Source organism: Podarcis bocagei, assembly GCF_964188305.1.
Source record: "Podarcis bocagei genome assembly, chromosome: 13".
NCBI classification, from domain to species: domain Eukaryota; kingdom Metazoa; phylum Chordata; class Lepidosauria; order Squamata; family Lacertidae; genus Podarcis; species Podarcis bocagei.
In genome coordinates, this window is record NC_138138.1 from 9,395,666 (window position 1) to 9,421,054 (window position 25,389).

At 41.4% G+C, this 25,389-nt stretch overlaps 2 protein-coding genes and 1 long non-coding RNA gene across 4 annotated transcripts in view; 1 reads left to right on the forward strand and 2 right to left on the reverse strand.

Moving 5' to 3' along the window:
- The window catches only part of CENPC (centromere protein C), a gene marked incomplete at its 3' end in the record, with an annotated part of 28,901 nt that extends 25,800 nt beyond the window's left edge, over positions 1 to 3,101 (reverse strand). For both annotated transcript variants that reach the window (XM_081166219.1, XM_081166220.1), the window contains exons 1-3: positions 2,952 to 3,101; positions 824 to 870; positions 384 to 451 (exon numbers count right to left, since the gene is read on the reverse strand). In XM_081166219.1, coding sequence (XP_081022345.1) covers positions 384 to 451; positions 824 to 870; positions 2,952 to 2,963 — 127 coding nt within the window. In that variant the 5' untranslated portion in view covers positions 2,964 to 3,101. The remainder of the gene's footprint in view (positions 1 to 383; positions 452 to 823; positions 871 to 2,951) is intronic.
- LOC308571473 overlaps positions 1 to 25,389 on the forward strand; it is a 351,060-nt gene that overhangs the window by 49,634 nt on the left and 276,037 nt on the right. The window lies entirely within an intron of this gene.
- Positions 9,801 to 25,389, reverse strand: part of UBA6 (ubiquitin like modifier activating enzyme 6) — a 42,309-nt gene continuing 26,720 nt past the window's right edge. The window contains exons 22-34 of the mRNA XM_081165531.1: positions 23,059 to 23,148; positions 22,734 to 22,814; positions 21,922 to 22,050; positions 21,118 to 21,169; positions 20,957 to 21,020; positions 19,575 to 19,644; positions 18,790 to 18,861; positions 16,938 to 17,055; positions 15,618 to 15,811; positions 14,328 to 14,455; positions 13,955 to 14,042; positions 13,286 to 13,380; positions 9,801 to 12,668 (exon numbers count right to left, since the gene is read on the reverse strand). Of these exons, the coding sequence (XP_081021657.1) occupies positions 12,533 to 12,668; positions 13,286 to 13,380; positions 13,955 to 14,042; positions 14,328 to 14,455; positions 15,618 to 15,811; positions 16,938 to 17,055; positions 18,790 to 18,861; positions 19,575 to 19,644; positions 20,957 to 21,020; positions 21,118 to 21,169; positions 21,922 to 22,050; positions 22,734 to 22,814; positions 23,059 to 23,148 (1,317 nt within the window). The 3' untranslated portion in view covers positions 9,801 to 12,532. The remainder of the gene's footprint in view (positions 12,669 to 13,285; positions 13,381 to 13,954; positions 14,043 to 14,327; positions 14,456 to 15,617; positions 15,812 to 16,937; positions 17,056 to 18,789; positions 18,862 to 19,574; positions 19,645 to 20,956; positions 21,021 to 21,117; positions 21,170 to 21,921; positions 22,051 to 22,733; positions 22,815 to 23,058; positions 23,149 to 25,389) is intronic.

The following is a 25,389-nucleotide window of genomic DNA, read 5'->3' on the forward strand; positions in this document are numbered from 1 at the left end:
GGCACCATAAATCTTATTGTTCTTGGAAATGTGGAATTCTTTTTCACTTTTGTGACACATGGGCAGGAATTTAAAGTACTGTAGCCCTTTAAAACAGCCCTTTAAAAACAGCTTTAAAAGCACAGTGCATGTATATGTTCTGGTACAAACAAGATGTGAAGAATTTGTGGATTTGGCCCGTGGTTCTGACTACAGAATCTGATAGGTTCAGAAACTGTGGCAAGCTGTACTGCAGTGGGATTGAACTTTATAGCTGACATGAAAATAATGGTTTACTACCAACCCCATCCACAATTTGTGGAATCATGATCAAACTATTTTTTTCAGAACAGTTCACATATTGCATACTGCATTGTAAACGATTCACAAAATAGGTAACTTACATGTAAAGCAGTCTTGTATATATTTCAATACATTTTCTCCTTGCTGTATATCAGGAACTTTATTTGGACTGGCAGGGGGGAAAGACAAATGATATGAGTGACTTCAAAAATTATTCCAACCTGCAAATATTGCCTTCTCAGCATATTGATAATGCTGCATTATACAAGGCAGTCAAACAACAGTGATTTGATTTCATGATGGGATATGCAATGATTGAACTCTATTTGAAAAGTGGTTTACTATTCATTAGGAGTGGGGATATGTTCAAGAAACACAAGCTCATTCATCAAATTTCTTAGGTGTGTGGAATTAGTAGCAGTTCTTTTGATCCTGGCTGATATAAAATACTGACATATGAGACACACTTAACTATTGGAAAGCTATCCACATTTTTGGTTGCTTCAGAATAATAGAAGTTTAATAAACAAAAGTTAATTACCCTTGTTTGTTGCAGTATCTTGCTCTGTAGTTATCTTTTAAGTGATTCTGATGACAAAAAAGAAATAATTCTTATGAATATGCTTCTTGAAAATGACAATATTTATTGCAGTAATCATATGCCACGAAGCTATACAAAACATAATCAAGGCAACTCAAGGCTGCACAGAAACAGCAGAAGTTTGAATAATCATAGTGAAGGAAGAGCCAGCTTTAATAGAAGTAAAATTATACATTCAGTAATGAACAGTTTGAAAAAGCTGTCCTGTATTTGAAGAGTGATAGGACCTGACTTGCTGTTAGGCAGAGTAAGGCAGCTGCTTATGGCAGCTAAAGGCAGAATCACTGAAAAGGCAGCAAGTTATTTCTTTAGTTATTGTTGTATTTTCACTTCACGGGAGAAGGGAGGCACTTGTGGGATGTTCTACGTCAGGTGCCAAAATAACTTGACTCACCTAGGGTACTAAATACATTGTCTCAGCGACGAACCTTTTATTTCTTGCTATGCCTCTGACAGAAAGATGTTTTGGCATACATTATAATCTATACTAACTCAGCTGGTATACTTTCAATTGACGGTAAATCTTCTAAGACATTTAATCTGGCAAGCAAAACCAGGTATAGATGTCTGCTATCCATTTTATTATATATTATGAGACTGGAACTTCAGGATGAGGCAACACAATGTAGTCAAAAGAATACAAACTCTCAGAAGTGGGCATTATCCTCTATGCGGATGAGGTGAGTTGTTACATCTCCGATGTAAATATTTCAGGAGAAAAATCAGATGAGTCAGTAAATGAACACAGAGCTTTTTCCAGATGCACCTTGGATTTAGTACCAGATCTAGTACAAATTTACTAAATAATGACTTCCACACACACCACGAAACTGATACTAAAAGTCTATGACGTTACTACCACTACTAAACCTTTTTGTTATACAATTAGTGACAAAATGTTCCTCATATATATATGAACATATATATATATATACACACACACACACACACACACACACACACAGTGGTGCCCCGCAAGACGAATGCCTCGCAAGACGAAAAACGCACAAGACGAAAGAGTTTTCCGTTTTTTTGAGTCGTTCCGCAAGACGAATTTCCCTATGGGCTTGTTTCACAAGACGAAACGTCTTGCGAGTTCTTGCGAGTTTGTTTCCTTTTCCTTAAAGCCGCTAAGCCATTTATAGCCGCTAAGCCGCTAATAGCCGTGCTTCGCAAGACGAAAAAAACGCAAGATGAAGAGACTCGCGGAACGGATTAATTTCGTCTTGCGAGGCACCACTGTATGATGGTATTCATATATGATGATATGATATATGATATTCATGATATATGTAATGATATTCATGATATATGATATTCATGATATATGTAGTTATATATGATGATGATATTCATATATATATGAACATACACACACACATATATATATATATATATGAACCGTCTCAAGGACACTTGCTATTTTATGCCACCTGTCCATATTGGTGGCTGTTTTTAAAAATGTAAACACGACCAAAATCCACGTTTGTTCCCTTTTCCCTGGCCCAGCTTCCCTTCCAACTTTACTGCAACTAAATCTGCTCAGGTCGCAGAATGAAAACGTTGGAGCTGGAGGCATTCTGCCTAAAATACGAAGGAGCCACAGTTTAATAATAATAATAATAATAATAATAATAATAATAATAATAATAATAATAAAAAAGAAAAAGGGGTGGATAGGGAGATAGATATCCATAGTGAAGTCAGGACGTCCTAGTAACCACTGGCAGGCCCCCAAAAAGAAAGAAACCGCTATAGGCTAGTTAGCTCCATGTTACGTCAAGCGAACTTTTACAGTTCGAATCTAGCCGGGAGAAATGTGGAGCGAAACTGAGGCGAAACTGAAGGCTGTCGCGAGCGAAATCGCCTCACGAGAGGCGTAGCCAGGATTTAAACTGGGAGGGGGGAGGGGGGCGCGATTGGTCAGTTATTTAACTATTGAATTCTAATTATTTCCTCGATTTTTTTGAGGGGGGGGAGACATATACCCCCCCGTCGCGCCCATGTTACCCCCCTCCCCACCCCCACCCCATTTCTCCCCCCTCCCCCCCTCCCCCCCCCGTCTTACCAGGGAGTGCATGGCGGCGAAGTTCGGGCAGCCGTGAGGGGAGGGGCCGCCTCCGCCGCGCGGGACTTTTCCTCTCCTTCAAGCCCGTTTCAAAAGCTCGCCTCGCGGGGGAGGAGGAGGCCGCTCATTGGCCGGACGGGTTTGTGGCGTCATCGGAGGAGGCGGGGTCAGCGGCGAGGGAAGGAAAACGAGAGGCGGAGGCGGTTTCCTCCCCCGCCCCCAGTCCCGAGAAAAGAGCTACTGCGCGTTTTTCTGTAGACTCGCGCGCGGAAGGCGATATTGCGGGTTTGCCGTGGGGCAAGGGGGGGGTGAGTGGGAGCGCGGAAAGGGCATCCCTAGAGAAATGCGGGGGGCGGGGCGGCCGGCGGGGTTGAATCTTCTTTTTTAATAGATAACATTTTTTAAAAAAATCTATAACAATTTATTGATTTTCCAAAAATAACAATAATAATAAAAAGGGGGGGGGAATAATTAATAACCAAATGAAACCATGAATTGAATCTTCGAGGTCTCCAAGCCATGTAATAAGTGGTAGTAAAAATAGAGGTTTCCTTAACTTCCTTCTCCTGTGAAAGGTGAGATTAGATACATAGAAATATATATATCTCATATACCTCGTCGAAACGTCGCCTAGACACCCCAACTCTTACACGGGAAGACACCCGAAGACACCAAAACCTGCACATATATATATATATATATATATATATATATATATATATATATATGTAGGTTTTGGTGTCTTCGGGTGTCTTCCCGTGTAAGAGTTGGGGTGTCTAGGCGAGTGAGACCTCGTCGAAACGTCGCCTAGACACCCCAACTCTTACACGGGAAGACACCCGAAGACACCAAAACCTACATTCCTGTACCCGTGAAAATCTACGAAAGCATATATATATATATATATATATATATATATATATATATATATATATATATATATATTTGTGTGTGTGTGTATATGTGTATATATATATATATATATATATGTGTGTGTGTGTGTGTGTGTGTGTGTGTGTGTATACCTCATAGAGAAATGTTCCCTGATACCAAGATGATGATGATGATGATGATGATGATAATAATAATAATAATAATAATAATAATAATATATTATTTGTACCCCACCCATCTGGGATGAGGGATTCTTTGGAATGCAGATAGAGAATTGATAAGAATAATGATCTGTTGTGACCTTGACGGACGTGTACACTAGATGAGTTTTCCTGTGTTTTGACTCATCTTCCTTTTTTTTTTCCTTTTCCTCCCCCCCCCCTCATCCTTCTTCTTTCCTTTTTCTTTTTTCTTTCCCATAGTGGCTTATGTTTTATGCCATGTACTTTGATATTCTTTGTAGTTATTTATTTAGCTTTTATTATTATTATTAAGGAATTTTCTTTTGTAATTTTGGTTGTCTATATTTATATGTATTTGTTTAAAGCAAAACAATAAAATTATATAATAATTTAAAAAAGGAAATATATTTTAAAAAATTGTCTAGTAGCACCTTAGAGACCAACTAAGTTAGTTCTTGGTATGAGCTTTCGTGTGCATGCACATGGTGCTACTAGACAATTTATATATATATATATATCTACTGCAGCAGTCCAACACAGCTACCCACCTGAATTAGATACCTAGATAGTGATGTGAAATCCCGCTTCCTGAAGGCTCCTTATGGGAAATTAGAGAAGCAGATCCTAGGTAGAAAGAACGGAAGGCAACCAGGGCAAAATTGAATCAAAGAGGCAAAACAATGCCTGACCTTCATTAAAGAAAAGATCTGCCGCAGCAGTGTCTCCCCGTGTCACGCAGCCAAACAGGCAAGACCCAGATCAAAAGAATCTCCAGGCTTTTATACAGTTTACATCAGGGGTAGGCAACCTAAGGTCCGAGGGCCGTATCCGGCCAAATCACCTTCTTATCCGGCCCGAGGACGGTCCGGGAATCAGCGTGTTTTTACATGAGTAGAATGTATCCTTTTATTTAAAATGTACAGTGGTGCCCCGCAAGACGAATGCCTCGCAAGTCAGAAAACCCGCTAGACGAAAGGGTTTTCCGTTTTGGAGGTGCTTCACAAAACGAATTTCCTATGGGCTTGCTTCGCAAGACGAAAATGTCTTGCGAGTTCCTGCGGGTTTTTTTTCCTCCCCCCCTTTTCCCAAGCCGCTAAGCCGCTTATCAGCTGATCCTAAGCCGCTTAACAGCTGATCCGCTAAGCCGCTTATCAGCTGATCCGCTAAGCCGCTTAACAGCTAATCCGCCAAACCGCTTATCAGCTGATCCGCTAAGCCGCTAATAGCGCTAATCCGCTAATGGGCTTGCTTCGCAAGACGAAAAAACCGCAAGACGAAGAGACTCGCGGAATGGATTCTTTTCGTCTTGCAAGGCACCACTGTATCTCTGAGTTATTTGTGGGGCCTGCCTGGTGTTTTTACTTGAGTAGAATGTGTCCATTTATTTAAAATGTATCTCTTGAGTTGTTTGTGGAGCCTGCCTGGTGTTTTTACATGAGTAGAATGTGTCATTTTATTTAAAATGCATCTCTGGGTTATTTGTGGGGCATAGGAATTCATTCATTATTTTTTTCAAAATATAGTCCCTCCCACAGCTGAAAAAGGTTGCTGACCCCTGGTTTACATCAAAAGCTTTTCCCTCTCCTTCACCCCCCTATCCCTTCTAAGCATTCACAAGTGACAGGTAAGAACGGTGTTACAATTGCATTGTTTTGTCACCTCAATATGTTTGAGAAGACTTGAGTGGTTGTTTCTTACATCAGAAAGTGAATGCGTTAATGGTTATATTTATTTGACAGGAACAGAGGTTATCGAGGCTGCTGCTGGGATTTACGTGAAGCGTCCCGTGTTTCCTGTCTTAACGCTATGCATAACTTTGTAAGACAGGACCTTTAATAAAAGTAACTTTTGCATTCATGTGGCCGCGTGTTGCGTCTTTTATTCAAACGTGGTCAGTTGCCCTTGGGCATTGCGAGCATAAGATAATGTGTCTGGGCATGTCTTGGTCTCAGGCATTTTCTGCCCGGCTCAAACCCTTATTTCTTAGTTGCACCTTGAAAGGAATGTTGATTAACTCCTGGGCATGTGATGGTTGCGAAGACACAGTAGATGGCAGTAGTAACCTCATGAAAATGAAACATTAACCAACGACCACACATAGTTACAACTTGTCGATCTGAAATATACTCGGAGTAGAGTGTGGATTTCATGCTCTTTATTCAGCTCATAGTAGTGAGGAATGAATGTTCCCCCAAAATATCTGCTTTATATACATTATTTACACAATGGGCCGCACGTAATTGGCTAATTCCAGGATTCTCCGAGGGCCAATCAGGTTGCGGATTCACTTCCACCTGGAGCTGGATTGGGTGGCTCCTGCAGACCCAATCATACTGCTGCCTTGTTCTAGGACCAATCAGACTGCTGCATTCTGAATCCTAGGGGACACAGGTGGCGCTGTGGGTTAAACCAGTGTTTCCCAACCTTTTTTGGGCAAAGGCACACTTGTTTCATGAAAAAAATCTCGAGGCACACCACCATTACAGCCCCGTGACGTCAGCGCGCAGCATCACGCCGGGAGGGACGCACGAAAGTGTAAGTGTCAATTTTTCCCTCTCCCCCTTGCCTTCCTTCTGTGCCAACCGCCAAAAAGCCAAGAAAAAAGCCAAGACTTTAGGGCAGCAGGTCGACACGGAAGAAGCTCCTACCTAAGGACAGGTGCGACGGCCGTGTCCTCTTCTGCCACACTTGGCAGCCCTGCCTCACGGTCGTGACTCCCACCCTGATTTCTCCCCGCAGGTCGAGCGGCACAGGCAGCCCAATGTGTCCAGCCCAGACACAAGCCCCGCTTCCCCACTCTAGATCCTGAATGCGACCAAGTGCTCTGGACTCCCGAGCAGGGTGGGAAAGAGGACTCGCATCTGGTAGCCTCCGGGCTCCTCACCTGCTCGAGGAATGGCATTGCAGGCAAGCTGCCGGCCGTCGCCATCGCCGCCCCCTCATGCGAGTGGACCTGCCCGGAGTGGTGGGCCGGGGGAGGCTCGCTCTCTGTGGGGATGTGGCCCGCACGTGCGGCCCCGCTTCCTCCTGCCCAGGGCTGAGCTCCTTACCCGCGATCTCGGTCTCGCGCACGCGGATCCCACTTATTCCGAAGCTCGCTCCACTAGCCGGGGCTCTCACACCGTGCCAGGGCGAGGCGGCGCGGCCCACTGACGTCATCGCGGCTCGCCGCCGCCCTCGACTTCCCTGTTCCCTCCCCTCCCTCGGGTCGCCGTGGTTACCGAGGACTGCAAGCTGCTCGGGAGAGCGTGGGGCATTAAGTGGGAGAAGGAAAATTAAAATTAAAACTCGCCTGAAGGCCGCCTCTCCGGATATGAAGCTATCTTTCGAATTTTTTAATTTTCCCCGCGGCACACCAGGCAACGTCTCGCAGCACACTAGTGTGCCACGGAACACTGGTTGGGAAACACTGGGTTAAACCACAGAGCCTAGGACTTGCTGATCAGAAGGTCGGCAGTTCGAATCCCCGGGACGGGGTGAGCTCCCATTGCTCAGTCCCTGCTCCTGCCAACCTAGCAGTTCGAAAGCATGTCAAAGTGCAAGTAGATAAATAGGTACTGCTCTGGCGGGAAGGTAAACGGCGTTTCCGTGTGCTGCTCTGGTTCGCCAGAAGCAGCTTAGTCATGCTGGCCACATGACCCGGAAGCTGTCTGCGGACAAACGCCGGCTCCCTCGGCCAATAAAGCGAGATGAGCGCCGCAACCCTAGAGTCGGTCACGACTGGACCTAATGGTCAGGGGTCCCTTTATTCTCTATTCTGAATCCTATTGTTCTAGGACCAATCAGACTGCTGCCTTTTGGATCCTATTCAACTCAGTACATAACGCCCCTCCCCTCTAAGTTCCAGTCCTGCCCGGGAGGTTGCGTTCATAGTCCTCAAGGTACGCCAGCTGCCTACGTATGCGTTGCGGCCTGGGGTGTTCCCTGATCAGGGGTTACATAACACGATCCAACACATTTTTTGATGGAAACGAAATCTATAATAATAATAATGAGGATGAGGATGACCTAGGGGAGATGGGGCTTCCCAACCTGGGGAGGTAGCCCATCTAGGCAAAGAAAAACTCTTGATATTAAAATTCTGCTGCATTGTGGCGTATCTTTGGGAGAAGAAAAGGCTAAGGAGTGAACCCTACCCAAACCTGAGTCCTGAAAATGGTTGGATGGCACCTTGTATGCCTCCTTCCAGCAACTCGTACAGCCAAGCTAGCGCCAAATGTCTTGCTCTGCTTTCCGAGGCCGGGGCGGGTCTTGTCGTCTGGGCAGCCCAGGACCTCCGTGCACATTGTCTAGGCTTGTGCCCCAGGGACGTCACTTCACTCCTGCTAACTCAGTGGTTTTAACTTCACCCCCAGAGGCACACTCCGTTGTCTCTCGAGACAGATGGATGCCAGCAATAAGAAGAATAAGCATCATCATCATCATAATAATAATAATAATAATAATAATAATAATAATAACAATAACAATAATAACAACAATTTATTACTTATACCCTGCCCATCTGGCTAGGCTTCCCCAGCCACTCTGGGCAGCTTCCAACAAAACACTAAAATACAATAACCTATTAAACATTAAAAGCTTCCCTAAACAGGGCTGCCTTTAGATGTCTTCTAAAAGTCTGGTAGTTATTTTTCTCTTTGATAGCTGGTGGGAGGGCGTTCCACAGGGCGGGTGCCACTACCGAGAAGGCCCTCTGCCTGGTTCCCTGTAGCTTTGCTTCCTGCAATGAGGGAACCGCCAGAAGGCCCTCGGAGCTGGATCTCAGTGTCCGGGCAGAACGATGAAGGTGGAGACGCTCCTTCAGGTATACTGGACCGAGCAACAATCAGGGGACACGTTCAAGCACAATAATAGACTTGATCCATCAGGATGACCATTCTTTTGCAATGATCACAAAGACATGGCACCAAAGAATAATAAAATAAGTAACTAGATGTGTCCGCCCCAAAATATACCGTATTTTTCGCTCTATAAGACGCACCAGACCACAAGACGCACCTAGTTTTTGGAGGAGGAAAACAAGAAAAAAAATATTCTGACTCTCAGAAGCCAGAACAGCAAGAGGGATCGCTGCGCAGTGAAAGCAGCAATCCCTCTTGCTGTTCTGGCTTCTGGGATAGCTGCGCAGCCTGCATTCGCTCCATAAGACACACACACATTTCCCCTTACTTTTTAGGAGGAAAAAAGTGAGTCTTATAGAGCAAAAAATACGGTACTTTGGATGAGGATAAATTGTAAACGTAGGTAAATAAGAAGATTGTTGTGATCCAGGTGCCAATGTATCCTGTCTGGCCCAGAGCTTCCTGTAGAGGCGCATGGCACAGCCAAGGGCATCTTGGCACAGGCAAAATAGCCAACCTGTGTAGAAAAATGTAAGTAACTGGGAGTGCCCAAGAAAAACACTGCTCTCCCTACATAACGAGGTACAAGTGCACTATTGGAAATAAATGTTTCTCTAGACTAGAGGGGCCCATAGATCAAAAGCGTGTATGTATAATTCACCCCTGGTTCGCACCTGCAAAATGGGCCCATATGCAGGTGGAATACAAGGGGCTTAAAGAATTTATTCCTGCCCAGGTATTTTGGCTATAGAATGATCTTATGAATGATACACACCCACCCACACCAATGCATTATCTCAGGTTCACACACCTTAAAATGATGCGCCCGGTTGTCTGCATGGACTGCTAGTTATAAAAGCGTTTTCAGTGATCCACACACTGCATACGGCAACGTATCCTATTAGAAACCATTGACAAAGCCATGCACATTTTGATTGTGTGTTTTCAAATCATTTAATGTGAAAAAGACAAAAAGCAGTTTTCATAACTGCTTTGGCTGTACATCATTTCTTGTGTACACAAACCCCACTCCCACTTCAAAATGTACTGAAATAAATTCATAGATAACACAAACTGCGGAAGTGTAGAGTCTCTCTGTGTGTGTACACATCTATATTACTTAAACTGAAATCACTCTGAGATCACTTATGTGAGAATAATAATCCTCAAGATAAGACTAAGGGGCTGCGCAATAGATAGGGAGATCTCTGTGTTGTTTCTGCTACCTGTTCTGTAATTTTCTATACTGTAAGGTCTGCAAGGAAGACTTGCTGGAAAAGGTTCTTCAGTTTCATGCCTACTGATGTATGACATCAAATGCAATTTTGCAAATGCAAAGGTAGTCTAGTTCTTACTTTTGAACACTGATTAGTAACCCCACAGACAAATAAGTAATAATAATGCTAGTACAAGACATGATCACATCCAGATTGTGAAAAACACTCATTGCATTCCACTGGAAGTTCATGACAGCCATTCTTTTTTATTATTATTATTTCTACCCATCTTCTATAGCTTTCTGAGCTCACGGTACTTTGCCTTTTCCAAAAGTATTTAAAGCATAAAGATCAAAGCTTTTATTTGAAATATATACCTCTATTGCCACTATGGCAACATAAACAAAAGCTTCAGCACCCCTCCACGCCCCACTGTCACAAGTGTATCTTCCCACCTCCCACTGCCATAAGAAATATTTGTTGTTAAAATAAATTAATCAGCCAGTTGTCAAATCAAATATTATAAACTATAACAAAATATAATAAACTATCATCTGTATATTTGGGGAAACACATTTGTGTAGCATTAATTACATTTTAAGACTATTTTCCAACTATTTATGGAAAAATGTATTTGGTACTCATACGCCTTTAGAAATACGAAACCGGAGAAACTGTATGTCATAATGTCAGAAAATATTGATGTAACCAAGGATCTCACTTTAGAGAGACAGTCTGAAGCCTTTGTAGACACCTGGTGATTTTTTAAAAAGCTCTAACAATGTTGAATATGGATTTTACTTCTCTAGCAAAGCATGGAGGGGAATAAGGGGAAGAGAAGATGATAAGCAACAGCATTACCCTTCAAGTGCTACACAGATGAGCAAAATGGGCCATGATATATATGCGGCAAACTGCCATTTCATACAGACTACGGCCGAAGTTGTTTCTCTGCCTCCTAGTATATTTTGTACAGGACTATTTAAATGTGGCTGTCTAAACTGTTTTGTTAATCACTCATTTCAGGCGAAATGGAATATGTATATTAACATGCTTTACAGAACTGCCACACCAAGTGGCGGCGGCGGGCAGAAAGCTTTTGCGGTTTTAAAGTAAGAGGTCACAGCCCAACACAGAACTGAACACATTTAAGCCCCTGGATTTGGGCTTAAGCATGCCAAGGTCCATGTTGAGTTATGGCCAGCGTTTGTGAAACCTTCAAAAGCTGATGGGGGGGGGGGTCTAATACGCAACCAAGTAGCGCCAGTGGTCAGACAATAGCACTGATGGAATAATTCAGTATCCTGGGAATGTAAACAGTGTGTTTAAACCTGGATCTGCCCTATTCCGTAAGAATGCAGCAGGTGCATGGGCTGAATTTTGAGCAACGAAAGTGGTGTGGGCAAAGACTGCTACACCCTCTTGCCACTGCAGGCTTACTTTATCAGTCTGTGGCTAGTACTGCAAGTGAGCTTGGGTCAGAGCAGAACACTTGGGGGTGAGGGGCTTGCAGGGAGAAAAGTAGTGGCCAGAGAGGGATGCCTTCCATCGTATATTCTTTTTGCTGCCAAAATAGGACCCATCCCATTCTTCCTATGTGATTGAAGCAATCATGGTGTAAAAATACGTGGTTCTGTCACCAGGTGTTCACTCTGACCCTAGGTGGCAGTTGAAGGATGTGGCAGTTGACAAGTTTCAGCTAAAAGCCCCACACTTGTGTTTTCAATTCAGATCAATGTATTGGGCTAAACTCTTCATACGAAGAATGAATTACCAAGCTTATTAAATAAAACCAGTACGAAAAAGCAAACTAGCCCTGACAAACGCTGTTCTGACAAAGGAATTGGTGTTGTTTCTGCTTTACAAGGAAAGACATAAATATTATTATTTTTAGAAGAACATAAAACCTAACTTTACAAGAGCTCAGCTTCTCCTCACTATGACTCTATTCCAAAGCAACATTTCAAATGTGCTATCAGCATCAGAAGGGGAAAAAGAATAGCTGTGTTACTGAAATGAACGTCAGCGGGATGAACTGGCTTAGGGGCCAAGATGAAACAAAACAAAAGGAAATCAGTTTTAGGATGGTATAAATTGGCAGTTTCTTCAAATCTCAACTGCCACCTCCTTTAATGGTCAGTGTCTGGGATCAGGTTTTATGATTGCAGTTCTGGTCTTCCTGCAGTGCTTAATAAGTGTGTTTTCTTCAAAAAGAACCATCATTTCCAGCAAGCTTCCAGTCCTCCTTAGGTATAGATAGCTATGAAAATGCTACATACAAGGAAATTGCAAGTCCGATTTGCTATGGAGCTCCTTAGTACATCTCACAAAGTTCCACTGTTTTGTTTCTGAATTAAGGCTTCACCAAGTATATAGTACCATTTAAAAAATGGTGCCACACTCCTTTCATGTGGTCCTGCTATGCTGTAAAAGGTATGCCTGCATCAGTTATTTTCGTGGGCAAAATAGTATCGAACTGGTGGTCCCGGCAAGTCTTCTTCGCCATCTGTTTCTGGAGCAAATGATACTGTAAGGTCCACATACCTCTTATTCGCTGCTGGTTTCACAAGTTTTTGCATCCTACATGACAAAAATTAAGTATCAGCAGTGCATCATACATGAACCAAGCTCTCCTGAAGTACCACAAACAAATTCAAATTGCAACCCATATGAGAGAACTTGTTAAAGATGCAACGAATCTGGATCTGGCAAGTCCTGCATTCCAAGACACCACAGGTCTAGAAAGGAGATAGCTAAAGTTGGTTTTATGAACTGTGGAGCTAGGAGGGGGGAGAGAATGGGGTTAAGTTTTCATTTCTTGCTTTGTCCTGCTTTTGTCATGTGTTTGGGCAAGGGATGCAACTGGGAAGGGCAAGACGCTGTGATTCAGTATGCACAGAGGAGGAGATATGGCAATGGGATGTGACTAGCAAGATGAATAGGTGGCTTAAATAATATTGGGCTACCCTCCTCTCTAGCCCTTCTCTCATCTGCCATGCCAGCAGTGCTCTCAATCTTAAAATAATGCTGTTCAAAATACCAGGGTAGTGAATTGGAAAACATCTTGCATTCAGAATCTGATCTTCAATGAACAAGCTAACAGAACATGCACCAAACAAGATCTGGGAAGAATCGTGCTACCTGTGAGCTAATATACTGCATACCGCCTTCAGCTTTACTATTTAGTTAATACTTACGTCAGCTTTAATCTTTTGACATGTCCAGGCATTACAGGAACATAAAGCATTTTAACTCCCTGAACCACCATAGTTGGCTCAATTCCGTATTTCTCCTGTAACACACAGTATATGACAATTTATTTAAAAAAAACAGATTGCACTTGAGAAAAAAACAAAACAACTCTTGTTACCCCAAATAAAATCAGGAGACCAGAAGATCCCCCCCAAAAAAAACCCTTAAGGGGGAAAGTGAGAGAAGGACTTGTGTGAAGGAAAAGAGACTGAAAATGCTCCAAAAACAGTCTAAACTCACCAATACAACAATAAGCAAATACAAAAGGAAAGAAGACACACAACAGTAAAAAAGCAAGGCTAGAAATGAGGGAAGAGAAACAGAACCATCTGGAGAGGAGGCAGACAGGGGACTGGGAATTTTCTGCCTGTGGATGCTAGGTGGCAGTTCTTAATGAAGAACCAAAAGTTCCAGTAAAAAAATGAAGTAGACCTGACATGTTTCCCCACTCCATATGCTACAGAACATGAACCTCCATAGACAGAATGGATTACAACTTTTGTAAAGTAGTAAATTATATGGGCTGTATACCACACTGCAGTCCACCAGAACGAAAAACAGCAACACTATCTCCTCCATCTGTTTCTACTGCCTATTTATCACAAATAGCTTACTTTGACAGCATTTATGAAGTCCAAGAGTGTGAAATCATCTTTCCCATAAATAGTCCATCGATCCCAGATTGTAAAAGATATTCCATTTCTGTCAGAGAGCAAGAATGTAAAACACTTTATCCAAGACACTGTGCTGCAGCACATTTTGCAATCATTTACTATCAGTTAATAACTAAAAGGTTGAACACAAGCTTCCCACCACAAAGCATAGCAAAAGAGGAAACAGGTCACTTTCCTATAAATTTCCACGCTCGTGGATGTCAAATTGACGCTGCCTGTATAGGCAGGAGGAGTCATTATCCCAGATACACCACCTGCCAAAATCTGCTACTTGAATACACCCATTCCTGAATCCTTCATATGTGCTACTTACCTTATTTCAGTTTTTCTCACTTCAGCTGTTTCTGTGAAGACAATTATTGGAATGGCCAAGTTGAAAAAGCAGTTTTTGTATGCTTGAAAGGGGTAGCCACCCACAATTTTGATCAATTCCAAAGCAACCTAGGGAAGAAATGTAAGAATTGGAAAATTTTTGCAGTAGCTAACAAACAAAGAACTAAAGAAGATGTAGCTGTTCTGATCTGTACAAGATGCAACATGAACCAAAGTAGTCTGGAATCAGTCTGGAAGATCAGAAAAAATCTCTGAATTTAAACCCAACAGTGTGCACCAGGCTGCTCTTTAATCCATTAACAGTTAGGAAGGTATATGTGATAACCAGGAAAAACTGCAGCAAATGTTTCCATTTTCCCACCCCATAAATTGTTTATATCACCTCTTTCCTACAGCTGACACGCTGTCTCCATCAAAGGAAAATTAAGGTGAAGAATTAAAATGAGACTAACTTCAAGCTGACAGAATATGCCAAATTAGATGGTTTATCAGAAAAAATAAAGAATAAATCAAAACAGGAATTTGTTTCAAAATGGGAGGTTTTCAAAGATTATCTGAAAAATAAATATAGTAGTTTAAATTCTGTTGCAGCATTCGAGGAACTTCAGTAATACTTGCAAGGTAGATATAAGAAATTAGATTTATTGAGAATAAGTTTAATTATGATAAAAGAGTGTACTGGCAAAAAGTAATATGAATTTGAAATATGGAATAGACGGGAGGTTGGGTCTTTAGTGTTAAGACCAATAGATGTTTTATTGTTTGCTAAGAAAATTATGTGTCTATGGTTATTTTTGTACAGTGGTGCCTTGCAAGACGAAATTAATCCGTTCCGCGAGTCTCTTCGTCTTGAGTTTTTTTCGTCTTGCGAAGCACGGCTATTAGTGGCTTAGCGGCTATTAACGGCTTAGCGGCTTTAAGAAAAAGGAAACAAACTCGCAAGAACTCGCAAGACGTTTTGTCTTGCGAAGCAAGCCCATAGGGAAATTCGTCTTGCGGAACGACTCAAAAAACGGAAAACTCTTTCGTCTTGCGCGTTTTTCGTCTTGCGAGGCATTCGTCTTGCGAGGTACCACTGTAATTTGTGTGTAATTTGGTATTTGTGTGTGTGTTTTTTTCTTGTTGTATAAATAAAAAACTTTTTTTAAAAAAGAGACTACCTCCTATTCCCATGACAAACTAACATTGCTAATAGGAAGAGAGCCTTCTGCCTTGCAACCTTTGGCCAACCGAGCAGAGAATCTAGCAATCTCAAAAAATGCGCCCTCACCAAGCCAGACACAGCCGCAGTGGAAGTTGCAATGGCAGGGATAATCTTTCCGGCAATCCGTTTTGTTTTGAGTCGATCTGCTGGTTCGATGTTATACATCTTGGCTCGCAGATTTGAAGCTGCTGTTATGAAGTCTATGTGCCCGTTACTGTCGTCATCCTTTTCAAAAGCGAGTTCCTTCATTTGCAAATCATCTGTTCGGAAACAAATTAATTCATTGTTTAGCAATCTGTGGTCTTTTAGTTCACAGAATCATAGAAATGGAAGAAGTGCCAAGGGTCATCTAGTCCATATGTGGTGGGAATGTAAGAAGGTGAAAGGTTTCTGGGAATTGATATATAATGAATTGAAAAAGATGCTGAAATATACATTTGTTAAGAAACCAGAGGCTTTTCTTTTAGGAATAGTAGGAAATGAAATAAATAGAAAGGATTGCAAACTTTTCCAATATGCAATAACAGCAGCAAGAGTTTTATTGGCCCAAAAATGGAAACAGGAACAACTACTGACGCTAGAAGAATGGAGAATGAAACTGATGGATTATGCAGAACTGGACAAATCAACAGGGAAGATTAGATATTTACAAGACAAGTTCATCTAGGATTGGAGAAAATTTACAGATTATTTGGAATGTATACGTGATAAGCAAATAACGCTAGTGGGTTTTAAAGAAGCTCTGTGAATATTTGAGAAATATTGTAATAGAACAAAATATGAAGGAGAGGGTATATAAAATGCAATACAAAAATTAAGAAATGTGTAATTAAAAATTTGAATAATGGATGACGATCAGAGAGGCTGAAGGAAGTCTAAAAGAGAAAATATGTGATAAACTGTGAGTTGATATTATAAATATATGTTGGAAAACTAATAATTTTTTTTTTTTTAAAGGGTTATCTAGTCCAACACCCTGCAATGCAATTTTATGAAATACATTGTTAGTTTGGTTCAATTAAAGCCTTCTCCATCTTGTGAGTAGATTATATTAGCCTATTTTGGTACTGGGTTCAGGGAGACTCACCTGGCGCCACCATTAGATATGTTCTGGCCTAAGTAACAGTTCATTTCGTTTTGTGGTCTGGGTTCCTTTTACTTATATTCCTTGGTCTCTTGTATTCCCACCTACCCTGCTTATCTGTTCAGGGTGTTGTGAGTTTAATGTGCTGATGCTGATATTCTCTGTTTTGAGTGATTCTATTTGAGCTAATAGTTCTATCTGAGCTAAAAGGATCTAATGTAAATATATTGATTGGAAATGTATTGTATTGTAACTTTTGACTTATAAAATAGATAAATAAATATCTAATAATTAATACTCACTTTTTGTAGCTTCATTGGCCAATATGGCAGTCTCCAACTGAAGTACAGCATTCCTTTCATCCTCACTGCTTATTGGAATGGGATCTGGTTTCCTCACTGTTTCATCTGTTTGTACAACCTGAGAACATCAAAAGTAAATAGAATAAATGTGAGTGTATGAATCTATTTCTGTGCGATACCTTGATTTATTGAAACAGATTGAGTTATTCATCAATAAGTAACGTTTTAGTCAAATAGAGAAAACCTGTATTTTTTAATTGCAATATTATGTAAAATGATAATCTGAAGAAGTGTGCATGCACACGAAAGCTCATACCAAGAACAAACTTAGTTGGTGCTACTGGACATTTATTTATTTTTTTAAAATGTAAAATGAGGGAACATTTTCAGCCTGGTGGCCTGGATCCTGAGGTCCCCCACTCTGGCAGCCACTTTGACAGGCGGGGCCACTCACCTGTCATCACCTTGACACCAGATGCCCCATTTTTCCTTTGCAATGTGGCTTGAACTCAAGAGGCACGGCAAAGGAACATCTCCCTAGCCAATTCAAGTGGGGCTTGGCAACACTGCTGATAATTTCAAGCCCTACTTGGACCAACTACATTCCAGAGTTTCCAGTCAAATAATCCCAGGTGTAGCTGATCCAAGCAAGCTTTAAGTCACTGCCAATTAGCTGGCTTGCACCAACTTCAAGCCTAAATTTCATCAGGGATCAGCTACACCCCAGAGCTGTGCTTTGCAATTCACAAAGCAGCAACTTCAAGCCTTGAAGGCTCTCATGATTCTTCCTTTGCAGCTATGTCAAAGGCTCCAGTCATATATCTGAGTTCATGTGCCAGTGTGAGGGAGGGGGAAAAGAGGTGAGCATAGCTTGCAGGAAAATGGCCTCATGGGCCAAGCTGGGACCCTTACTGGGCCCAATCAGGTCCACAGGCTAGAAGTGACCCACAACTGTTCTAAAACACCACATTTTGGAGCGATACTAAAGCAGTTTATTAACTCTGTCTAAAAATCAACAGTACAAACATAGATGGAACCTACGAGCCTACAATTAGAAACTTAAGGCAGAACTGCATGTGCACTTAAACAGAGTCTAATGCTTTCTGTAAATGTGGGGTTTGGCACAAACAGCACATTTCCAGCATGTCTCCAACAATTTTTGGAAACATGCTTCCTAAGACTATACCACCAAAGGAGGGGCTTTGCGCTAAGAAAACCAGGTCTACACTAAAGAAATATACTTTACTTTGTATTATTAAAGTTAGTTTTACAAACTCTTGCATCATTTAATCATTTAAGCGAAAAGCTAAAAATATTTGCATGCTAAATATTAGTATGGAAACCCTTGTAGAAGAGGGACGGGGAGCTTGTGACTATCCAGATGTTGCCAGACTACTACTCCGCTCATCTCTGACAATTGAGCATGCTGGCTGGGGCTGATGGGAGTTGGAGTCCAACAACATCTAAAGGACCACAGCTTCCTCCTTCCTGCTTTAGAGTATTCCAAGCCCTGGCACAAATTACATCAGGCATAGGCAACCTCGGCCCTCCAGATGTTTTGGGACTACAACTCCCATGATCCCTAGCTAACAGGACCAGTGGTCAGGGATGATGGGAACTGCAGTCCCAAAACATCTGGAGGGCCAAGGTTGCCTATGCCAGAATTACATGGTCATATTGTTTACAGCCGCCCTATAAAGGTAAGCCAGAAGCCAAGAGAGAGCAGTGAGTTCATGGCAACTGCGACAATACTGGACAACTGGGAAGCAGCCTACAGAACATCATGCGTAGGACGAATAAATCATCAAGAAAAGGGGAGTAGTGAAGAGGAACACTATTTAAATGAGCTTACTTTGTTAGAAGGCCGAAACTCTTGAATCCTCAGTCCGGAAATGATCTTTAAAATGGTTTCTTCTGACATATCCTGTGTTTTGTTAAAACAGCACCAGTTAGCATGAATGGATGAAACCACATGTCCACTGCTCTTCAACTTTAAGCCAAAACTAATTAAGAATCCACTTATCCCAATAAACATCGAAGGAACCTATAACTTATCAAGCGTGTGGCTCATGAACATTTCCTAGCAAACTTTTCTACAAAAGCTGAACCTTGTATACCTTGCACACATTCCAAATAAGACACATTTTCTAAAAAAAATGCATGTGAACAAATAAATACTGATGGACTAATGGATATCGCTTTTACACCAGACACATAAATATATACAAAGGGAAGTCAATTTTGCATTTATTTTAAGTTAGTTTGCAAGTGCATTATTAAAAGTAGAGATGGGCCAGGACACAAATTTCAATAATCCAGGCAACAAGATTAGATTTCAATGCATCTGCCAAAATACATTGCAAGAAAGAATTCTATCAAAATGAAATATCAGGAAGAATAATTCATAGAGGTGGGATATAGGTCTCATAACTTATTCAAAGCATCTTTGGACATACTGAAGATTCCTGAAGGTAATTCAGTCGCTGTCAGTAGCAGGAGTAATGCTTTGTCTAAAAGTTGGATTTTGGAGCATATTTTCCCTTTGTAACAAAAATGCTTCACTTATCAAATGATTCTGAAAAATTAACACAGAGAGCCAAACAGTGCAAATTCTACACCCTCCAACTGAAGGCTTACCTTTTCTGTAAAAGGGATACAGTAAATAACTGCAAATAATTTTGCTGTACTCAATATGAAGCTGTAGTGCCTGGAGGAAAAAGGAGATCGGGGTGGGTTTTTACTCCATTTTCCTGCATTCAGATATACTTCAAACCTAGCTAACAATGGGAAGGAGAAGAAATTCACTGAGCAGTTGAAGCAGAGGGGCTGAAAGAACAGGGGGCAAGGTTGTCTTTGAGAAAACGCTTACCTGCTTAGCGTGTTTGCTTTTAAATGGCAAAGATTCAGAATACACCTACTTCAGAGAAATTTCACAGAACAAATCCCTTCAGACTACAACTATGAACATATACGTAGGAATTACCTGTAGTTTGTAATGTATAGCATACAGAAGTGTGAGGTCTAATTATGATGAATTCTTTTTAAAAAGTGAAGAGAAAGAGCTGGGAATAGATGGGAGGTGCAAAATGATATGACTTAACAGAGGAGAATGCTGTTCAAGCTATAAGGAAGAGTCTGGCAGAAGTCACAAAGCTGGGAGCAAGAGGGAGCAAGAACTAAAGGAAGCTGCCTGCTAAATATGCAGCACACATGAAAAATAAAAGTGACAAACAGAGGCAGCAGAACTGGATAGTTCAAAATAAGAGTGGCAGAGAACCTTCTTTAGGAATTTGACATTGCCAGGAACTGCTAATATTCCAGACCCAAAATGGAGACTGCTTGCACTTCCTATCTCCTTCTAAATGAAGCAAAAGGAGGGATTACGAGCTGCAGGCCCTGGCACTGCTTCTGAAGGAATGCAGAACCACACTACAGGGATCCTTCAGAGCTCACTGTGGATCATACAGAGATTGGAAGCACAGTGAAGGTTTGCCATATGGAGATGTCGGTTGTCAGAAAGCAGAAAGGGGTAATGTAAGACTTGGAAGTAGAAATGTGCAGTCAATATCTATTTTGCTCAGGAATTGATAATGTTAAATTTGAACTGTCGTTCCTAGTAGATGCTGACAGCAAATCCCCAAAATGCTGCCTAAAGTTGAAATGGAGTTTTGCGTGGAAAGTGCCAACAAGAAAACTGTTGGGTGGGAGCAGCATAAACAAACATGCACATGAGGCAACTCTCATGAAGATATCCGAAGTTTGATGTATGGCAAATACTCAAAGAAAAAACTGCTGGCGAAAGGAAACAAGTCACAAAGTTACACATTATTTGATGTGGGTGGGTTTCAGATTAGAGGAGTCAATAGATTATTCTAAAGGCCATATAGATTTTTAGGACACCTTTGAAGAGATCATCTAATAACACACCTTTTATATGAGTATCAATATGCCCACAAACAGATCATGTGAAGTTCTTTGCCCCTTACAATAACAAAGTCTAAAGAGAGAGATTTACTCACAAAGGATCGTTGATATCAAACTGTATCGGGAAAGGTGGTCTCTTTGGTGACTGCCAAAATAAACCTGGTGGTTTGAAAGAAAGCACTTTGAATCTTAAAAGGATTGAAGTTAAAAATACATCAATCATATCAAAATTAATTTAAACTTTTACTGTACTTACTGCCATCTTTCAATCGTGTGTCTATCGGAAATGAATGAAGTAACTGGAGTGCCTAGATGGGAAGAAATACTCTCAATGAAGTGAGATAACACACATCAGCACATGTTTACACTACCGAAACCTTGCAATTCATTCTGCTGCTCTAAAGCCAACCTTGTTTTTAACAGAAAGGTAGAAAGCATTCTCATTAGCCATTAAAATATTCAGTTCTAAAACACTTTCTGGCAAATTCGTCCCTATGCAAAATTGTTTTGAGTTCCGTATCTAAGAACTGAAGGAATTAAAGTATGTCTACCAAATGTAGCTCTATCGGAATGCGTTACTCGCCATAGAAGGGTAATTAAAGGCACTTCAAAGATAGACTACTTTGGCAAGACTTGGTTTCCATTCTTTTCCTTTATAAATGAGACAGAATATACTTTTATTCCACCCACAACACAATAATCTCTGTGGAGAGGATACTTGAATTGACAATGCATAAATAAACATATTGAATGTGTACTGTCTACTGCATATGAAACTTAGTAAGAATGTACCACTGGACAAGTTACTGTAGTTATATGTTGTATTTACATGAAAATCAATGAGAATTATTTGGATTTTTAAAGAAAAGTATGTCTACCAATACAACTGACATCATTTCAAGATAAAAGATAATCCAATGCTAGTGAAACTATTGAGGTCTTCCCCTCATGTTAAAATGATTAAACAACAGCTCGATGAGCATTAAATGCACATTGCAAATTGACAATTAAAGAAATCATAGCATCAGCCACCAGATTAAAACAGATCTCAAATGCTCACCTTATGATTAAAATATTTCTCAAACTTTAATCTTGCTAATTCAACACACTGGGGCCAACTTCTTGGCCTTCTACTAAGGCATTTAATAACTTGGAAAGAGCCTTCCAAACTCTCGCCAGACTTTATTCTCTAGGAAAGGGAAAATAAAGATGGAAATGAGAGAACATGCAAAGTCAGCAAACACATTACTATTCATGAAGTATCACCCACGTCACAATTCATTTCCTGCTTCCATTTAGATGGAAACCAGTAAACTGGACCAACGTACTACAGGGACAGCGAACACGGCACCCTCCAGATTTTTTTAGACTACAACTCCCATCATCCCTGATGACTGGCAATTCTGGCTGGGGCTGATGTGATGTGTAGTCAAAAAACACCCAAAAGGGAACATTTTGTCTACCCCAATCAACTAATACAATTTGAAATGCATATCATTTTTACTAACTGCTTCTGACAAACAGTGAAACATGCAGAGACTAAAATCAGCAGCTGTAAAATGGAAGTTCCTCAGATTCATCTGCTACTGCTATTTAGAATACCTGCACCAAGCCCTTGAAATTATTCACAATAAGCTTAAAACGCAAATTCCGCCCCCTTCACTTTCCTTTCTAGGTAGAATTAAGTTGCTACTTAACCTTTGTATACCCCAAGCCTGGACCAGCATGAAAACATAGGGGTCTTAGTTAGATTTCACCACTGTATTAAAATCAGTCCATATTACACAGCAAATGCAAGGCTCAGCACAGCAAAGTTAAAATGACATCCAGAGTAGCTTTACGCACAATATTCAACATAAAGTTAGCTATTACCTGTAACACCTCTTCTGCTGATGGATACGTTTGCCAAAACTTGTTAAACAGGGAAGGCTTGTGTGAAAAAGCGCTTTCAAACTAAAAGAAAAGGAGTTATGAGAAAATAGCATTGGATTTCCTTCCCAACTGTGTTTTTTTGGGGGGTGGGGTATGTTGGTGCCCTTACTGAAATGTGTAATTCTCCTTCATTTCAGTGCAAGAGAACGTCCCACTGAATTGTGCCCATAATCACAGAATTGTAGAGTTGGAAGGGACTACGAGGGTCATCTAATCCAACCCCCTGCAATATATAATGCTTACAATAACAAACAGACAAACTTGCCTTGTCTCTTGCCCATTGTATTGTGTGCTCAGTGGCAGCTGGGAAAGACTTCAAAGTACAAAATGGTATTTCTTCTTCAGGTGGATCTCGCTACATGTAAAAAAAAAAAGGACAAAAGATCAAAATATATCATATACACATGCAGCTGTTTTTCCTCTTGCACTATTTATTTCTAATATCAGATCAATTTCTTTCTGTACTCCAGGGGTAGGAAACCTATGGTCTTGCAGATGATGCTGGACTACAACATCCCTGCCTATTGCCACTGCTGGATGGTGCTGATGGGAACTGGAGTCTATCAAGATTTGAAGGGCTCTGGTTCCCCACCGCTGCTATACATACTTGCCTGGGAACAAGTCCCAATGAATTCAGGACTTCCGGGTTGGCGCGATCTGGAAATGGCGGATTCCCTCCGAGCTGCGGAGGGAATCGGCTCAACTGAGGACGGGTCTTGCCGCGCCGGCGACGCGGAGACCCTCAAAAACCGCAGGCGCTGAAGCCTGCGGACTGAAGACTCGGTGGGCACCTTAAGCGCCCCCCCGATTCACGAAGAGCCTTTTTAAAGGCTGCGGAGAGGATACGGAGGGTGGCGTGGTGCTGAGAGTCGATCGCTACCCTCGGTTGAGCGAAGCCGCGAGCCATGACTGGAGAGCGCTGATTCCCTTCCTTGAAATTCGGACTGAAAAGAATAACCCGTGAGTAAAACGGAATTGGACTTTTTGAATATTATCCTGTGAATTTGAGACGACCGGGGGGTGTGCTAAAAGGAAGTCCGCACCCCCCCTTCTTGCAGATGATCTAAAGCAACGATATAAGAACTAAGCTGGAGTGCCTACCCTTTATGGGGTGAGTTGAAAAAGACATTAACTTCCAAGATTTGGCAAAAAGAAATTTTGAGCTGGAGAGTGGAAGCTTTCTTTTAGTTGTAAACAACCCCCTCCCTCCCGGGCCCGAGAGCGTCCTGCTTTTGAGCTTGTGGAAGAGGTGCGGAGTTTGACAGCTGTCAAAGCTGTCAAACGGACAGTTTAAGCGGAAAAATCGTTATTTAAGATCCCTCTGGATTAAAATGAGTTGCAATTGTGTTAAATTTGTTGGAAACAAAGTAATAACAATAAGTTGGAGGATTGTTGGAGAAAGATTACTAAGTAACCAGATTCCCCCTAGGGGGAACTCTGTGAAATTACAATTGCTGTGGATGGAAAGTTACTAGTGGAAATCGAAAGAATGTTTCATTTGGTGGGAGTCTTACAAGAGCAGAGTCTGGCTATGAATAAACAACTTATGACCTTGACTTCTGGAACAAGCAGCTCTGCTGAATGTATTGAGGACCTGGATGAGAAAGAATCCACAGCTGAATCGGAAATGATATCTAAAGAAGTGGAAGAGACTAAACAAGAAAAAGAGAAAGTAGAGTTGGAAAGTACCAACCAGAAGCTGACATCTGTGGAATATAAACAAGGAGACTTTTGGATTACATCTAACACAAATCTGCGAAAGATGCAAAAGATGAAGGAGGAGGCCCCGGGAGTTTATGGAACACAGGAACTTAAAATAAAGAAATATGATGGGGGCCTCCACTTTGACTTTGACTCTGAAAATGCAGACTTTGTGGAAATTTTCCAGCAGCTGTTTCCAAATGTTCTTGTGGGAAGAGAATATGGTTGGATGGCGACAGAACTTTTTCGAGATTCGACGACCGACATAAAGGATTACCAACAAGACCGGCGAAGAGGGACTGAAAGAGACTTGAAAGCCTCGGACGTGAGGAACCCAGGCTAAGAACTGATATTTTGGATATGTACTGGGAAGGGACGAAAACCGGGGATGGGAGGGAGGGAAGAATAGAACTGTAAAAACCCTCAAGACCTTTGGGTTTAGTTAATATGACTTTTATTTAAGACAAATTGGGAAATCAATGGAAGAGAACTTGAGTCCAACTTAGAAAAAATTTACTTTTTTTTTTATAAAAGATGTAATTTTAAGATGATTAAGAAGAGAAATACCAATTTGCTGACACAATTCTGGGAATGGGGATGCATGAAGGGGGGTGGGGGGAAGTCAGGGAACAAGGTTAGGAAAGTAAGATTTTCTGAAGTTATACATGTTTTTGTCTTTTGTCTTTTTTGTGTGTATTTGTCTTTATAAAAGGTGAAAAACCAATAAAAATTTCTACAAAAAACAAACAAACAAGTCCCAATGAATTCAACTGAACTTCCTCCCAAGCACTCATGTACAGTGGATCCTCAGGTTACATTAGCTTCTGGTAACCTAACTCCGGTTGCGAACGTGGCAAACCCGGACGTGTATACTTCTGGGTTTTGCTGTGCGCAC